The sequence below is a fragment of the Papaver somniferum genome, chromosome 10, assembly GCF_003573695.1.
Source record: "Papaver somniferum cultivar HN1 chromosome 10, ASM357369v1, whole genome shotgun sequence".
Lineage (NCBI taxonomy): Eukaryota > Viridiplantae > Streptophyta > Magnoliopsida > Ranunculales > Papaveraceae > Papaver > Papaver somniferum.
Genome location: NC_039367.1, coordinates 93844398 through 93863711, shown reverse-complemented (window position 1 = coordinate 93863711; position 19314 = coordinate 93844398). Strand labels below are relative to the sequence as shown.

The 19314-nt window shown below is 35.2% G+C and overlaps 1 protein-coding gene across 4 annotated transcripts; it reads left to right on the top strand.

Moving 5' to 3' along the window:
* Nucleotides 1-25: 25 nt before the first annotated feature.
* On the top strand, nucleotides 26-4146 carry LOC113317505 (sulfite exporter TauE/SafE family protein 3-like). 4 transcript variants are annotated; one of them, XM_026565631.1, is made up of 13 exons: nucleotides 26-128; nucleotides 774-933; nucleotides 1480-1680; nucleotides 1763-1827; nucleotides 1933-1957; nucleotides 2071-2150; nucleotides 2238-2351; nucleotides 2425-2511; nucleotides 2615-2665; nucleotides 2739-2960; nucleotides 3212-3305; nucleotides 3414-3554; nucleotides 3699-4146. In XM_026565631.1, exons 2-13 carry the CDS (start codon nucleotides 879-881, stop codon nucleotides 3782-3784), a joined length of 1221 nt encoding a protein of 406 aa, XP_026421416.1. In that variant the 5' UTR covers nucleotides 26-128; nucleotides 774-878; the 3' UTR covers nucleotides 3785-4146. The 4 variants fall into 4 exon arrangements, 3 of the variants coding, with proteins under 3 accessions (XP_026421416.1, XP_026421415.1, XP_026421414.1); XM_026565630.1 differs by lacking the exon at nucleotides 26-128 and adding an exon at nucleotides 621-688 and having other exon boundaries at nucleotides 2503-2511; XM_026565629.1 differs by lacking the exon at nucleotides 26-128 and adding an exon at nucleotides 621-688.
* Nucleotides 4147-19314: the final 15168 nt, after the last annotated feature.

Below are 19314 nucleotides of genomic sequence, written 5' to 3'. Positions count from 1 at the left end.
TTTTGTTTTTAAGTTGAAACCCTAAGTGAATTAGATTTTTGTTTCATCTAATTGGATCTTTTTATTTTCTCAGGTAAACAATTCCATATGGAGAGGAAATTAACTCGTCGAAACGACATATTCGGCCGGTGAGTCGATTGAGAGAATCACATTAGTTCATGATTCGATTTTATTTAAGGAAATATTTTCTGATTGGTTTTATGTTTTGACTTTCTGTTTTTTACTATAATTGTCTGCATCATTCTGAAAAAGATCCCACTAGTAGTACTTCAACAAAAATGACATAAGAAACAAGCAAAGAAAACAAATTGAAACAAACAGATTGGAAGTGATACCCTAGACGGTTTCAAGTAAATGATCATTAGCTGCCAATTGTGGTGTTCGCGTATCATCGAGCATTCTGTTTATTTCTTCCATCTCACTCTCTTAATGAGGGAAAGAGAGTGTATATAAAAAAACAAACAAATCGTTTTTATGATTATTTATGCTGTTCATTTTGATTGGGGACAAGAAAATGACATTTATTAATGAGTAGAGAGTGATGCGTAGAACCGCATTTGATATGCCAGCGAAGGGTTTATGCCTAACGTTAGGCTAAAACAGAGTTGTATAACAACCCGCCTTTGCATTTCACTATCTCATCCTAGATGCCTGTAACAAAGAGAACTATTTGAGTTCAGTAATGGAAGTAAGGCATTCGGAAATTCTTTTTTCTCCTTTCCATTCTATTACACAAAAGTGATTTTGGGCATGGTGCTTGTTTGCATTTGCAGGTATTTGTATTTGGCTGGCGGATTATTGTTGGTTCAATTATTGGGTTCTTGGGAGGAGCAGTTGGGAGTATTGGAGGAGGTGGTGGGGGTGGAATTTTTGTTCCCATGCTTATCCATATCATAGGATTTGATCCAAAATCGTCGGCTCCAATATCAAAATGTAAGAGTAGTAATTGCTCCTAATGCCAGTTTTGAAAGTATGTCTCTTGTGAAGCATTTTGTGTTCATCCGCTAACAGTGAATGCATTCTGTTTCTTTTTTACCTTCTAGTAACTGATTTGCACGGTTTCAATTGTGTTCTCCATCTTCATTCAATTAGATCAGTAGCCACAATCTTTTTCAATGCAGTGACTTAGGTTGTCATGCCGTTCTTTCCAGAAATTTCGATCTGTTTTCCTTGATATGTGGTTGTGTTAGATTTTCATAGGCTTGCAGAGTTGCAGCATTAAGTTATTAGGCTTGGCACAACTCTTCGACTAGCAAATGACGTCTCAGAATAGTTATTAGGCTTGGCACAACTCTTCGACTAGATTTTCATAGGCTTGGCACAGCATTAATTCGATTTATACCAGTGTATTTGTTTAACACTCAGAATGTCCCTTAAGTTTGTTTATGCCAATGTAGATACACATCAATACTACTTTGAAATGATCTATTCAAAATGTGTGTATGAGTGATGAAGTGATGGGTTTTGTCATTTGGTTAGGCATGGGTACAGGTGGAGCTCTCGCAACCGTGTACTACAACCTCAAGCGAAGGCATCCAACACTTGATATGCCTATAATGGATTACAACTTGGCACTTCTCATCCAGCCAATGCTCATGCTTGGGATCAGCATAGGAGTATCTTTACGCTTGGTATTTCCTGATTGGATAGTCACGATCCTCCTATTTATTCTTGTTATAGGTAAATGTTACTCGATATAGCATAGAATATGTTACTACTTTTTTGTACTTGATGTTGTTCTTGACAACTTGACTGTTTGTAGGCCCATTAACCTTGGCCATTTTAAATGGTAGAGCAACATGGAAAAAGGAAACTATATTGAAGAAGGTCTTTGTCCTGTTCTTTTCTCATCTTCTTTGCCTGTTTGTTCTGTTAGATTCTTATATCTAGTAAATGTTTCTCCAGCATTGATTCTTTCTCTTTGTGTTTCAGGATGGTGTTAAGTGTTTGGAGTATGGTGAGTTGTACGGCATCCTTTTTCAGCATAAAGTTTGAGCTTAAACAGCCTTTTTTGCCTATAACTTCTTTCTTTTAAAGTTGTTGCATATTTATCCCTCCCTTGCTGTTAAGGTACTGCTGGAGAAGAATCGAGTAACAAATCAGTATCGAGCAGTGCAAGTTGTGGCACTTCAATGAAGACAAATTCAGTGGTTGGTAATACTTTGTCGTTCTATGGTACTCAATGAAGAAAACTTCCAGCTCCAGCAATTTATGACTGTAATTTCTTATTTATCTAGGTTCCTTTTTTTGCAAATGAACGTATTGGTAGTGAAGGAATGAACCAAAATTCTTTTCCAAGTTGTCCTAGCAATGGCTCTGAAAAGGAGGCAAATCCATCTAAACAAGTTGAGGTCTGTTCTAGATTATTTTTTTCCACCTCTCAGGGTCGACAAACAGGTCATCTAATTATCAAATCTGTTCCAGGTTCCCATCTTTAAAAATAGTTATTGGAGGGAAATTGTCTATCTTGTTTTCATCTGGGTTTCATTCCTTCTTCTGCAGATTGCTAAGGTTTGTTTTCGTCACTGACCGTCTTAGCTTTTCCTGCGATGTCTGGACTCATGATCTAACTGGGGGTTTTATTTTATTTTTGGTTTGCATTTATGGAACATAGAGCCAAACAACAACCTGTTCAGTGTTATACTGGGTTCTGTCCTCAATGCAGGTATGGACTCGCTTATAGAATTCCTGAAGTCTTGTTTTGGAACATCAATTAAGAAGTTTTCCATGTATTGCAGATCCCAATTTCAGTTGGAGGGTCTTTGTATCAGGCAGTTAACTTGTATAAGGGAGTTAAGGTGATTCCTTCTATGGGAGTGAGAGGCACGGCATTCAAAAAGCATCAGTTAATATTATATTGTTTAATTGGCTTACTTGCTGGTATGGTTGGTGAGCTTCTTCGTCTCGGTGCTGGATTCATTTTGGTTCCTTTCTTCTTGGAGCTTGGCATTGTTCCTCAGGTGTGTTACCTCTCACTGTCCTTTGGTGTACCTCGTGATTGGCAGTTTAGAATAGCAATTCCACATTCATATCCTCATAACAATCAAACCTGTGGCATTTCTTACCATTCTTACATGTGAGTCATGTATATATTCACCAGCCTTTTGATGCCAATGTTACTCTTTTTAGGTTTTTTCAGTCCGTAACAAGAGTTCGTCTAATCGTCCTAGTTTGGTTTTGAAACTTGACATCTTGAATTATTGTGGTGCAGGTCTCTAGTGCTACATCTACTTTTGTCGTGACGTTCTCTGCATCCATGTCTGCTATTGAATTTTACTATTTAAGGCCTTTCCCAATCCCTTATGGTTGGCAAATCCACATTTTTCATCGTCTTGCGGATAAACTTTTTTCATTTGATAACTTTGTATGAGTTGCGTAATACATTGATAAACTCTTAAATTTTGTTTTTGCAGCACTGTACTTTCTCGCTGTGGCAGGTATTGGTGGGTTTGTAGGCCAGATTATAGGAAGAAAGATGGTCACATTATTTAGGAGGCCATCTATCATCATCTTCGTCGTTGTTTTCACCATCTCTGTGACCGTAATCTTACTAGGTGAGAACTTATTCATCATAAATTAATTTTACATATCCTGTGAAATATTTTGTTTAGGCACTTAAAAATATCTGTCATTCCACCGTTTAAGTAGCAACATTTGAGAGTATAACAGAGGCCTTTAATACTGGTATTGTTGAACAGGTGGTATTGGAATAGCGAACATGACTGAGAAGATTGTGCTAAAACCGTACTTGGGATTTCAGAACTTGTGCCGAAAACATACTTAGTACTTATTCATGTAATATATATCTCCTCTAAGACAATTGTATACGTTTGGGTTAAAAAACGTGATCTGTGGTTTTGGTTCTAGCAGTTGTGTCTAGGGCTGCACAACGGTAGGGTGGGTAGGATATGGCCTATACCCGCCACCCTACCCGTTTACTGGCGGATAAGAAAAATTTTACCCGCCATTAAACGGGTAAGATCCTACCCAACCCGTTCTCTGGCGGGTAGGGTAGGGTGGCGGGTATAACCGTCTATATCACCTGCAATACAAAATTAATACTGTGTATTCTCAAGAAAAGCATAATTCCATGTTTACAGATGGCTAACCATAAAAAATGTACAAACAAAAGTATTCTCAAGAAAAGAGTTGTATTCTTTTTGAAATAGACGATGAATCCCAGCCCAATTCCATGTTCTTCACGTGACCTTGTTCTTCATATAACAGTATCATCACCAAAAGCTCTTCATATTGACCTTCTTCTTCAATTATCATCTACGATGATGTAATAAGTACTAAGATCACCAAATAAATCTGCATACAAGTTATCTCTTGTTAGATTCAGTCATAATAGTGAATGATTTGATTCAAAGTTCAGTCATAATACCAACATCAAGTAATATCACAACAAGTTTTGTATCTGTTAGAAGAGAGATATCACAACATTCTACTATGGAATACAATATCACAACAAGTTTGGACTTTTGGTTCAGTCACAATATCAAGTAATATCACAACATAATTCAGTCATAATACCAACATCACAACAAGTTCAGACTTTTGGTTCAGTCACAATATCAAGTAATATCACAACATAATTCAGTCATAATAGTTTACCAATCTTTGTTTTCTGGCGAAGACTCGAAGATGGTTTCACTGAGGATTCTACTAGTTCAGCTGTTCTGTCACTAGTTATCAAGTTCAACAGAATCACTTGATTCTGGTAACAGTTGAAAAATCAGCAAATCTACTAGTTCTGTTGTTCGTTCATTTGGCAGCATATGTTATTACAAAGTCTACCTGATCTATCTTTCAGTTATTAATTGATTGCTTCAAAAAATTCATTAAGAAAAATTAAAACATTTTATGCGTCATCCTTCATTTAAAATAATAATGAGGATTTTACCAGTTCATTATAATTGATGACTATATTCAAGCATCAATGACATTCCAAGTCAAATCTACTGTCCAATGTGCATCCTACCATATATTATCATCTACCATTTAACAAGTTCTTTGACTATGAATGGATAGAGTTCTAAACAGCATTCGTGCGTTCAGTTTGCTAAGTAGCTACAACCGTTTAACATGCAAGTTCCTTGACTAGAAATGGAAAGTTCTAAACAACATTCAAACTTCCACCAGTACTTCCCATAAAGAAGAGAAAATGGATACAGACAGATAAAGAAAATGCCAACTAAGTCGTTTCGCAAACATAGTGAAGACATATTAAGAAAAGCAAACAAAAGAGTAAGACAACCCAAATGTAGGAAAGTTGTATACCTGACTCTAAGACGTCATCCTCCTTCTCTTCAGCTCCAAATGTAGATGGATCCATATCAATCGGTGTCCTTAACCAGTTTTGTAGGAGAATCAATGCTTCCACAGTTCGGGGTTTTAAAGAACTTCGGAAATGACCAAGTATTCGCTTTCCAGTACTGAAAGCAGATTCACTTGCAACTGAAGAGACGGGAATAGCAAGTATATCTCTTGCTATAAGTGATAGAATATCAAATCTTGCAGCATTGCTTTTCCACCAAGTGAGTATATCAAACTTTGAACCATTTTTGTTGTCTTTTGTTTGTGAGTAAATCTGTTCAGATAAGTATCTTTCCACCTCTGATTTGTCAACATCCTCCGTTATAGATAACTGGGTTTTACGTTCTTCTCTATGGGCCTTATGTCTTCTCTTTCTATGTGACGTAGAACTAGAACTACAACTCTGGTGACTAGGACAACCACCAGTATCACCTACGGACTCCGACGAGGCTAACACACTTCCTACACCTATATATTCTTCCTTATAAGCTGTGAATAATTCATTAAAATCCTTTTTCACTCTATCTAACCAATTGTTTACCAATCTTTGTTTCATCCAAGGAATATCATGCACAATCAGGTCTTCTAGTATTACTTGCAGTCCACGCTCTTTTTCTCTTGGGTCAAGAAGCACAGCAATAAACAATAAAGGTTTCATGTTGTATTTAAGTAACATCTTCTCACTCATATGTCTTAAGTGAGGATCATGATGAGCATTTTGCCATTCTTTTAACTCTCCACGTACATCACAAATTTCCCCCAAAAATGTATGCGAAGTGACATACGTAGAACCAGAAAACTCAACAGTGGCTTCAAAAAATACCTGTAGAAACAGTTTTAATTGTTATAGAAACTTCATATACAGATCATATTAACTCGTAAGCAAAGACCAAAACATCTAGACACCTCAACAGTGGCTTCAAAAATGTTCACAGATGGCTAAATATTATGAACTAAGAAATATAAAAATGTTTACAGATGGCTAAATATTATGGTACCAATACGGGATTGATCTAAAGAAGCAATCAGTTGAGAACTAACTGAAGTAAGATGATCAAGGCTATCACACTTGAGGAATTCCAGCAACTGTTTTAAGGGTGCACCTTTAAAATAGATCGATGTTATTGGGTTTAATTGTCTTCGATCACTCGGAATTCACAGTTGGTTCCCTTTATAAAAATTTGTGTGAGAATAATGATGCTAATTGTTCAATCAGTTCTGTCAGTAGTACAATTTCTTGGACTAAGCTATGGAAAATGAGTGTTATGCACAGAATTAATCATTTGGAAGTGTCTTCATGACATTCTGTCGGTGGAAGATAGAATCCACAGGATTCTAAGCAATATTGACAACACTTGCGCTTTGTGCAACTCTGGAATAGAAAACATTTAGTTACAGACCGAGCACCAGACAGAGCAGAAGCCTTTGTGACTATGTAAGGCATATCAATCGTAAATTTATTTAGTCTACCAATGCTACTTCAAATTGAGTACTAAGGACACGCATTCTATAGCTGAACCTCACTTCAAAATCAGCTTCTTATATTCTTAGGATGTGGTGAGGCATATATAACCACGAGACCATTTCCTGACAATTTCTCAAATTTCTGATTATAGATCCCAAGATTCAATTTCAAATAACCCAAACCAAACCGGTGAACAGAAAGACCAACTCATTCATTAAGGAATTTATGAAGCGAATCTACAATGGAACTAATCAAAACATGATCAATTTTATGAGAATAACTACAAGGAGCGTCACCTACCGCAACCACATTAGGGGAATAACAACTGTGTTAGCAAATAGCAGAAGGAACCAATAATGTAACAAGGGGAATTCCCAAATAAATTTTATTTTTTTGAAATGTTTCCTTTTAAGTTATTTTATCATAATAAAATAAAAACCAGTTGGACACGAAAAATAAGATTCCAACTAAGAAATATGGTGCCATATCAAGAGATTTTGGAGAAACAATGACAGTCAGCAAGTCCAAAGAAAAGGAGAAGACACGAACTGAAGCAACTAAAGAAGATGGCAGTAATACGGCTTATTGTACTGTATCTAGTATATTCATACTTCTGAAACTTATATTATTTTGTATGTGACTGATGTATCAGGCAGATTCAAAGGTGCAAGGTGCATCCTTGCACCACAAGGAGTGATTGAAGACAAAAGGAGGACCATGATAACTGTGGAAAAAATATTATACCCCAGAAGTTGAGAAGAAAAATGTAAAGTTACAGAACTTTGAAGCAAGTGAGATGAAGAAATATGAAGAAGTCCGACTATTCAACAAGTTCGCAATACAAATGGTTCAGAGCATTTAATTGTGCAGTAGCACATGTAAGCTAATAACATTTGATGTACAACAACTCGACGCCAAACTCACAATTACTTTTGCACATACGGAATGGGTATCTAAATGCTATCATTACAGATTCAAACAGCTATACCAATTCCAGAAAATTGTACCAATTCAAGGCGAACTACGGATATTTGCAAGTATTCACAAGTTTCCCATTAGATACAATAAAATAAAAGAAAATTGGGAGTGATTATAACTCAAATTTGCAGTTAAAATCCATAATTGTACCACCATATTCGAATCTATTCCAGAATTGTACCACCAGACACATCAAGAAATTGCGCTACGGATACAAGCTTTACTGAACTGATAAGACCAACAAACATCAAGTTGAAGAATCAAATGAAGAAAACACCCAATATAACAATTTACGAATATTGGATCCAGTTTAAGAATCAACCTAATTACAAACACAATCAACCTAATTACAAACACAATCGTCTATCACCTTAATTTTTTCTTCTAAGTGAATCAGTGAACGATTAACAATACAAGAAACACAATCATTAAAAAGAATTCTAAAAAAAACAACTAATTAATCATAAAATTTCCCAACTAACTAATGAATCAGTTAACATGCATGTTAATTTCTCAGCTAAATTCCTAGATCTTATTACTCAACTGATTACTCATATGAAGACGGAGATGATTACTCAGATTGAAACCCAAACCAAAACACAAATTGAAATCTATAAACACTTACATCTTCAGATCGAAACCCTCAAAACCCAGACTTCACTTCTTCTGCATAAAATCACCACTTCGCTACTTCGAATGAAAACAGAGAAAAATGGTTCAAATGAAAAGCGATGAAATGGTTCGATAGAGAAAATCCATTTACTTTGTAATTTACCCCTATTATGTTTTAAAATAACAAAAAAATAGGCAGGAGGAGAAAACAATACAAGGGTTACTTTGTCTTTTCAGTATTAGACGGGTAGGCGGGTAGGGTAGGGTAATTTCGAGCTTTATCCATCACCCTACCCATCTAACGGCGGTTAAGAAAATCTTTACCCGTTACCCTACCCGCCAAATAGTGGGTAGGATAGAATACGGTTAAAACACGGGCGGGTAGGGTAGGGTTGGTGGATATGGATAGGGTATGTGCACCCCTAGTTGTGTCCTTTGCTTCTTTCATTCAGAAGTAGAAGTATTTTCTCAAAGTCAGAAACATTTCCAAACACCTAATTTTTGAATTCCTAGTTTTGACTTTTGAGACTTTCGACGCCGTGTAGTGTACGATGTGATAGGATAGGCATTCCGGAACCCGGTGTACCTAAGTGTAGGACATCAGGAGATAGACTTTCCACGTAGTGTAGTCTAGGACATGATGAGACGTCACTCATTAATACAGTGGTTCTTCACAGACCAAACAACTAAGCAAAAACTGTTGTCTCAAATCAACAATGGCCCGCAGACATGGGATTAGCAAGAGGGTCATTTTTGAGACCCACCGTAAATTTAAAAAAAAACTGTGAGTAACGATTTTCCAGTGGTTTTTCAGCAGTCCGTTGAGAATTTTTGTTTATAATAATGGGAGATACACAATTTAACACCTGCGTGACATGATTGGAGACAGTTAGCAATTCTTTATTATTGGGACAATTTTCGCCAAATAAACATGTCAAATGGCAATGTTACCGAACGGCCAAAACTGTGATGAATGGATGCCAAAATGCAAGCTTGTTGGCCCTGGGACATCACCGTTAAACACAAACGGGAATTTATATATCCAAAAAGAACAAAGGAAGACAAACCTGGCTAATTTGAGGCTTATTCAAATTGTTAGAGACGACTCAATAAGTTAAAGCTACCAAAAATGATATTATTTCGAAATAGGAAACTTTATCATCCACAAATTTTAATTTTAACTGTTAGTTTTCAATAGTTGATATTCAAAATAGCATATGGTAGTCTTCTACATCTCCGAGTGCTCTCATTTTTGGTTGGAGTGTAAAGACTTATAAGAAGAACATGTTACCAAAAAATTAGCTTCAAATTCATTGTCAGTTAGTTAGGTTCGGTAGAAAAAATTGCGCGAAAATGTCAAGATTATGCCACTCTAACCATGTAAACGGATCCTACCCCTAAGTTAAAATATGTTCATCTAAAAATAATTAAAAAAAACCCCTTACCCAACTATTTTCATTAATGGATAATTAGTGTTAATTCGTTTTATTAGTAGATGTTTAATCTTATTAACAGTGAAATCCACTAATGCTAATTGATCATCGAAACATGAAAATATATGATTTTTCTATAAGAACATCCACCAAAAATCGGTGGATTTCATGCCCATGTAACGTAAGATGATTCTGGGTTGATGTTTTTTATTCACGAATAACACTAAAATTGGGTGGATATGATACCCTTATTAGCCGACTGCATGAATATGAATGCGTATGAAATGGTATGCATTTTGAGAATGCGTATGATATGAAGGCGTACAGAATCATACACAAATCATACACATTCTCTGATCGTGTATGATCTCATACTCAATCTGCGAATGCATATCGAGTATGATCTCAAATTTTTCAAAAATCATATATGGTCTTATATCAGACGATTCTAAAAGCGAGATTCTTTATTATTGAAATTAAAACCATAATTGGTATACGTAGATATTCATAATGGCCGATTGTAGGCTCAAAAAATTACAAAAAAATTTGGAATTTCCTTTATCCAGAATCGGGCGATGTTCATGACCACGTCGATGGATTCTGATTTGATGTCCTTCAACCGCGAAGGACATCAAGAACAATCAATGGATGTGGTCATGAACATCGCCCGATTATAATAAGAATCAATTGATATGGATGTGAACATCGACTGATTGTGGTTAAACGTTAAAAACCAAGACCTTTTGTAGTTTTCAATTTGAATGGATAAACCAATCACAAGTATAATTAAGAGTGATGGGTTAGAATCGACGATGCTTAGTTTGAAAAAAATTATGAAAAAAAAAGATAATAAAATTTTCTTTAAATTGATCGATGTAATTAGACTTTAGTTTTAGTTTGTGAGGAAAATGATTTGAATGATAAAGCTTTGGATTATGTTTTGATATTGAGGGGTAGCTTAGTACGTTTACCTAGATTAGCCTCTCTTTATCCTCTTTGTCTAGGTAGGATTTAAAATCCATAGGCCTCACATATAATACATAGGCCTCAAACTAGCCAGGAGAACCAAAGGAAAAAGTTGAAAAGGAAATTGTGGCCTTTATTAAACTCGGATGATTGGGGTATACCGAAAGGACTTAGAATCAAGGCTAAGGAGTGTCAAAAATGGATAAAATTACGAAACTACCCTTGAAAATTCTAATTAAAATTAACTCATTGGTAATATTAATTTCATTTCATCATTCCTTATCCTTCTTCCTCTACCCTAACGATCGATTGGTCTCTCCCTCTCTATCATTCTCCATCAAAACTCGTCGATTAATCTTTAAGGATGCAGAAGCGTATGAAACAAACTAGTAAAAAACCTACTCGTGACCCTGGAATTGGAAAGACAATGCAACAATATAAATGGAAGAAGAAATCTGCGCGAGTGAAGAAACGGGAGAAATAACGAGGTTGAGAAAATAAGTAAACTCAAATTAGGACAGAAAAATCAAAAAATTTGAGTTGCAGTTATATAGTCGTCAGGGTATCTCTTCGTCTACCTTGAAAACTTTTCATGTTTACTTTTAGTCATCATCTTCCTGCTATGAATATCGTGAAGAATTTTAATCTCCGAAAATAACATTCGCAGGGTTGTCACAATATTCATCTTAGAAAGATGACTACTAGTTGACGGGTATGATTAGTCGTAAGTTTATGAAAATCTAAATCATGTCGATTACTGACTTTCAAAAACTTATTTTTCCAGTGTTCCATTTTGTAATTGGTTGTCGGGGTATTGAAAACCTAACTTTCCAACTAGGTTATGGTCGTCACTTTGATATATTTTCGACCCTGACGACCAAACACTGCCAAAATCCAATGTTTCATGTGTCCATTTTTTCTTTTGGTCTCATGTTTGTGAAACTATAACCTTGACGACTAAATCCATAAGATAGTTAGTCGTCATTATGTTTGACATCGACCTTGACGACTAATTGCAATGCAATGTCACTGTTTCTGAATTTATAGTTTGTATATGCAAATTTTAATTGATTCCTTGTGTATTGTGTTATTATTTAGGCTCCAAAAGGTCAAGCAAAGAAAGAAACATGTTATTTCTCCTTCGAAACCTCCTTGCAAAAGGCGTAAAAATCTTGACTGTAACACTTGGAGGTGGATTTTTGGAGACTGGAATGCTTAAAGATACTCAGCCACCACCAACGGAAGAACAAAGGGATTCTTATGAAACTGATGAAGACCAATCAATTCCAACTGATATAGGAGGTAATTATGATGATGATCTATGAATTCCAGGTGGTAGAGGAGGTACATGATGATGATGATCAAGGAATTCCATTACTGGAGGAGGTAACGATGATGGTGAGGATGGTGATGTAATGCATGTTGATAGAGATGGTATAAAAGGTGAAGTTCTTGAAGAAGATAATGAAGAAGATAAAGTTATTGAAGAAGGTAATGGTCAAGCAAAAAGGGTCATGTTGAACAAGTACCAGAAGGTACAACAACAAAGAAACTAGACCAATCAGACTAAAAAAATGAATATACTATTATTGTCCAATGAATAAATCGACCATTGGGACCCTTGTATATACCAGATGAATTAATTCATAATTAAGATTATCGATCACTGAGACCCTTGTATATACCAGCTGTGTTGACCATTGGACCAGTTCGACCGCCAGACCAATCAAACTAAAAAAATAAATATATTATTATTTCCAATAAATAAACCGATCGTTGGGACCCTTATTTATGACATATGAGTTGATTTAGAATTAAGATTATCAACCGCTGGGACCCTTGTATATACCATCTATGTTGATACTAGAGTTAGGATTCATACCATTATTTCAATCCATTAGGGTTTATCTTGGCATTAATTATCAAACAGAGATTCTGTGAAACACTGTTCACCTTAGTCAACATTCGCAAACCATCTATACATACATATATATATATATATATATATATATTTATGTGATTTTGTTTGACTCCAGATATTGATGTCCATAGTGCAACTATCCGAGTAGATTTACTTGTATATGAATTTTAGTATGCTTGAGTACAAACTCGTGTACAACAATTGAATTCGTGTCGGGGTACTTCCTACTATAGCCATGAAAGTATGCCAAATAAGGAGATTGTTTAGTGTCATTCTTAGATTTTTCATAGGTAGCTAAGGTTTGGAGTATATGTTATGTGTCTATACCTCTTATAAACTTTCATGAGATTTTAACTCGTCTGCTAGGGACACTATACTGTATTAACGAGGAAACTGCAATAGCAGAAAAACCCTGGTACCTTGTCCAGATTAAACATCACACTGTATTAAGCCGCTACAGACACTTGCCTACTATTAAAATTCAGACTGGAATGTAGATGGGACCTAACCCACCCTCCAAGCGATTCAGTTACAGTCGTGCTCCTTACGTCTCTTGAACCTCGTAAGGTTCTACGCACTTGATTCCCTTAGCTGACGTCCATTACAACTTAAGAGTTGTTTCAACCGAAGTGAAGACTTTTGATACTAATCTTCCTCTAACAAATAAGCCTATTAGATTTTTGTTTAGATCAAAGATCAAGTGTGGAAATATGTTTGCAATAAACAAATCTAGCAAACCTCACAAATCCGGAACTTACGACTCCCGAAGAGCAATATAGATTCTTAACCACCTCTCAAAAATAATCGTCGAAATATCAACTAAGATCAATCTTTAGATATCTAACTTGAGGAATCACAAAGTCTGAGATGAAGAGAACTTTGCGATTTTTATCTATCTTGCCTGAAAGAGATTACGAAAACCTCGATAACAAAAAAGAAAGATCAGGATTCACAAATCATCAAGTTAAAGATAGTCGGACCTGCATTCACTAATCCCCAAAATGAAGTATTTTAGTCGTATACCTAAAAGGTCAATAGAGAACGGCTCTAGAATCAACTAAGAAACAAAGTGTCAGGGATTGATTTTCCCAATTGAAAGAGATGCTCTATTTATAGTTTTTAAAGACCTGGGTTAGCTTATAATTCAAGATAAAATAACTTGAGAATCAAGCAAACAATTTAGGTCTTCATTATATAATACAAAACTATACAGACAGGTTCGGTTATGGAACGTGTATAATGACTGTTCAGTTTGGCAAGTTAGCCAAAAAAAAAACTCAAAGCTATTTGATGTTCATTGAAAAACTTATATAAGAAGTTAGTCATGATACAAACACATAAGTGTTTAAGTAATAAATGAAGTCTTAGAAGTGTTTTAGAGATTTCTAGCAATGTTAAACATATTAAAACAATAAGTCTTTAAGCATCTGCTAAAAATTGTCGGGACAGTTGATACAATGGTTTGCCAGCCGTGGACTTATTCACGAGTCGAGTGATACAGTTCGTGAACTAGGTTCGCAAACCCTATTAGACTACCTAACTTAGTTGACCACAGTTCGTGAGTCGGGTTCTCCAACTGTTATCCTGTTTATCCAACTTATAAAAACCAGTTTACCAAGGTTCGCCAACCGGCTTCGTGAACTGTTCCCAATTGAACTTGCGGTTTTCGTACTAGTTCGTCAACCTTCGTGTATTTATATATCTCATATATCTATACATGGTTTGCGAACTTCTTCGCCAACCTACCATGAGTAGAAATTTCAGAAAGTTCATATTTCTTTGTTATGATGTTTAAAACATTCCCAAGTAATGTAATTATTTGCATGGGAAATTTTCAATTAATCCACAAATTAATTCATAGAACTAATCCTGTTAAGGACCTTTGAACATCTAATCGCTAAATCATGTTTCGAGATTTTTCACAAGACAAGCTTGACTCGAAACATCTTCTTTGTGATTCTACTATAAGTCATACGACATAGTATCAATAGATAGAATGATGGTATAGTGAGTAAAATAGAATGGTTCAGTCTTCACATACCTGATACAGAAATTCTCTGAATGTCTACGTCGATCTTCAGTCTTCAAGGGTGATCTCTAATACTCAACTACAATTCTAACCTATTTGAAACTTTACTTAGTAGACTAGAAATCAATAAATAGTTTTGATCATCTAACATCGACAACAAGCTTGAGATAGAAAAACTTGTGGGTTCAACAGAGCAATGCTCTAACAGATTCACCATTACGAACTCCAGAATTCTCTTTGTGTATGGAGCTGCACCAGTTGCATATATTTTAGAAAATTCTTAACTGTCCCAACCATAATACCCCCAAAGCTAGGTGAGAATGAATCTTCCATTTTTTTTCTTTTTTTGGTCACAAAATCTCAGTAGGATTTCTAGTCTCCAAAAATAGAGACAATAAAATGAGTGCATAAGGGTCGGCCCCATTCTGAATATCAGTAGGTTTTTTTATCATATAGATATTTCGACTTCCCCTTAGAAAAAAATGTAAATGTCAAGCTACAACACTACATATTGTATCCATAGTAAACAATTAACCATAGTACATTCACTAAAATGGCAAAAACTAAAATTTCATATCGAAAACTTCTAAAATTACATCCAGAAAAAATAAAGTCTCAAAGAAAATTGTGACATTTTACTACTTCAATGGTAGTCATCAAACTTATCACCACACCCATAACAAAATTCATAGATTATGAAAATAAAAGATAAAGAACTACATACTTATAGACAACATTTATCTGCAAACATTGTTCACTTAAGTAAAGTGGATAACCACTCTAAATGGTTCAGATAGGTATAAACATCAACGTTTTTTTTAACCTATATGAAAAAGCGGGGGTCTAACAACCACAACCAATATTTCGCTTAGCAATCTGTATGGACGAACTCCAATATAATTCCAAGAGAATCAACTGGACAGTCAGACTCAATCAATGGAAATATATCCAAGAGTTGTATCTCTATTTCTTAATTCAATCCGCAATCAAACAAATAGGAACTTGCGAGTCCGATTGAATATAAGAAATAACTTGGACGGTATCAAAAACCAATATCCAAGTGTCAATCAATTTAATCAACAACCAAAGGTTGGATTCACAATTGATTGAACTTACGCACAACCTGTGATATTTCTATTATATAAAAAGATATAATGCGGAAAAGAAATAACGCAGACACCAGAAATTTTGTTAACGAGGAAACCGCAAATGCAGAAAAACCATGGGACCTAGTCCAGATTTGAACACCACACTTTATTAAGGCGCTACAGAAACTAGCCTACTCCAGGGAAGACCAATACTGTGGAATAGACAAGATTCATTCTATCTTTCATCACTATTTACATAGAGACATATAATAGACTTAATCTTTGTAAACAAAAGTTCATCTTATCTTCCATCAATATTTGCATAATGACATAATAGGCTTAACTTTTGTTTGTCAAAAGTTCATTAAATCTTTTATAAATATTTGCATAATGACATATGAAAGACTTAACTTTTGACATATATGGGACAATCATAGTTCACGGACGCAAACACACATATCCCATAACAAGTTGCAATATATAAAACCATAAAGGTAAATACTGCAAAATCATCTTCCAAATAAACTTTAGAATTTAGATAAATAAATCTAAAAACATTGCAAGATGAAAATTGTTGGAAATAGTTATTTATACTCACAATAATGGCTATTCCAAACCCTAGTTATCCTTCTTAAAATACAAGAATAAATTCTCATAAGAAGTTTCCTAGACAAAAGCAAAACACATCTAAGAGAAACTTAGATACCGTCAGTAACCAGAGAACGGACAAGGACAAGTTCATCAGATGCTCTTTTCAGTTCATTTTTCAGAAAAGCAAGGTTCCTTGGTGCAATTTCAAGTTGTTCACATACGACCTCAAAATCTTGAAGAAGATTTCCAACCAGCTGAAAAGACATCTGGACTGGAAGATCCTTTTCATGATCAATTGCTTGAAAGAAAATGATGGAGATGGGTTCTTCGTGAAGTTCAACAACCTTGGCTTCATCAAATTTATCTTTCTTTCTGCATCCTTCCATTGTGCACACAAAAATTCCAAGAGAAGTCTTGACGTTACTGAACGAGTATATATATCAAAAGAAATCCTTGATATATTTTTATAAGAATTTTCACAAGGGAACACTAACGTTACTTGTAAGCGTTCGGTAACAGATCAGGTGCACATAGTTCATGGTCATGACCTAGAAATCAAAAACCAGGGAACCAAAGGAGCTACTTGTTTATAAACATGTTTTGGGAAAACAAGTTTTGAGTAAATGACAGGAAACTTTGGTTCATACAGAGTACAACAAAAAGTTGAAGATCAAATGTCAATAAGGAAGAACAAACCCAAAAAAAAAAAAAAATTCCGGAGCAACGCTCAAAAAGAAAAATCAAAGCCGGCAAAAAATACAACTCAGACCATTTCAAGAAGGGAAGAACTTCTTGAGAGTTATGTGTATCTTCTCATGGTCTTAAAGAGGATACACATAAGGAAACAGTCAAGTTGTAATTTGATGAGCATGAAGCTCATCATGGGTATTTATATTTTCCTTTTCTCTTTCTTGATGTAAAACATAAGTCTTATGAGAACCTTTAAAAGGATTAACAAGGGAAGGACAAAAGTTACATGAAACAACTGCTTTTCTCGCCTTCTTGATCTTGCGCTTGAGACTGTTGATAGAAGTCTTGAGTTCCGAAACCCGATTATTTATATGAATATAATCAGGAACACCCATTTTGGTAACAAGATCAACATTGAGGGAAAGAGAGGAGTTTGAATATTTTTCCTTTCTTCGAAAACTTTTTCTCTTTACAGACCTTCCAGAATTATCCGTCATCCATACAATATTGTTCTTTTTACGATTGTAAACAGAAGTTATGTTATATTTACAATCAGGAATTGGCTCATCACAACACTTTTCATGATTGAGAGATGGACTTCTGACAGCACACTGAGAAGCAGGTTTGATTACTTCTTTAGACATCCAGACTAGAATGTTATGAATTTTTTCATTCCGTAAACGAAGATGACATCTCCTTTCGATATGACCGCTTTTTCCACAATAATAACAATGGAATGGAATGTTTTTGACTGTTCTCTTATGAGATGTTTTTTGAAGATTGACACTTTTTTGTCCTTAGGAACATCAGCATCTGAAGATGGTTTTTCACTTTTGATAGCAGTGAAATTTTCACTAGGAAGTTTGCCATTAGCACGGACAAAATTGATCTTATCAGCACTTGGAGCGTCTATTCCTTTATAGCCATGCCACGTGTATCACGATGTTCTTTACATGGGCATAGCATAGTGGATAATTTTGTAGAACTAGCATTGGATCTTTTCAAATTCTCTTCCAGTGATTTGATATTATCAAGAGCAGCAGCTAGATCAATCTCCAATTGTTTTTCTCTGGCGAGAAAGCGGATTTCTCTATCGTTAAAACATTTTTTTTGAGAGCCATATCTTGATTCAGTTTCTGCAAGTCTTTCATTCAATACAAAGAGATTCCGATAAAGATTATCGCATTCAGATTTTTTTGAACGCACATCTTCTTCACGATCTTTAAGAAGAGATTGTAGAATATTGTAACCACAATCATATCCCTTAAAGAGTTTTCTCAGTTTCCTGTTTTCTTGACAGAGAGGAGTCAGATATTCAGCCAAGCAAGCTGTTGAACCTTTTTTCTTTATGAGATGGTCAAAAAGCTTGATATATTGTTAGACTACCTCATCAAGATCTTGTCCCTCTTCTGAATTACTTTCATCTGAAAGTTCATATAACCGTTCATCTAGGCACTTTTCCCAGTTGAAAACAATATCGGATAAGGGAGAAGATTTGAGAAATTTCTCAGGTGACTCAAGGCTTTGAACCACGTCAGGAGGTTTCTGAACTGGTGATGCGTTATCAGAGATAGATCCTCTGTCCATATAGTCAGATCGCTACAAACACAGACTTATGAGGTCTTAAACGTGTTTACCTGCTCTGATACCAATTGAAAAGGCGGGGGTCTAACAACCACACCCTGTATTTCACTTAGCAATCTATATGGACAAACTCCAATATAATTCCAAGAGAATCAACTAGACTGTCAAACTCAATCAATGGAAATATATCCAAGAGTTGTATCTCTATTTTCCAATTCAATCTGCAATCATACAATATGAATTTGCGAGTCCGATTGAATATAAGAAATAACTTGGGCGGTTTCAAAAACCAATATCCAAGTGTCAATCAATTTAATCAACAACCAAAGGTTGGATTCACAATTGATTGAACTTACGCACAACCTGTGATATTTCTATTATATAAAAAGATATAATGCGGAAAATAAATAACACAGACACCATAAATTTTGTTAACGAGGAAACCACAAATGCAGAAAAACCCCGAGACCCAGTATAGATTTGAAAACCACACTTTATTAAGCCGCTACAGACTCTAGCCTACTCCAGGGAAGACCAATACTGCGGAATAGACAAAATTCATTCTCTTTCATCACTATTTGCATAGAGACATATAATAGACTTAATCATTGTAAACAAAAGTTCATCTTATCTTCCAT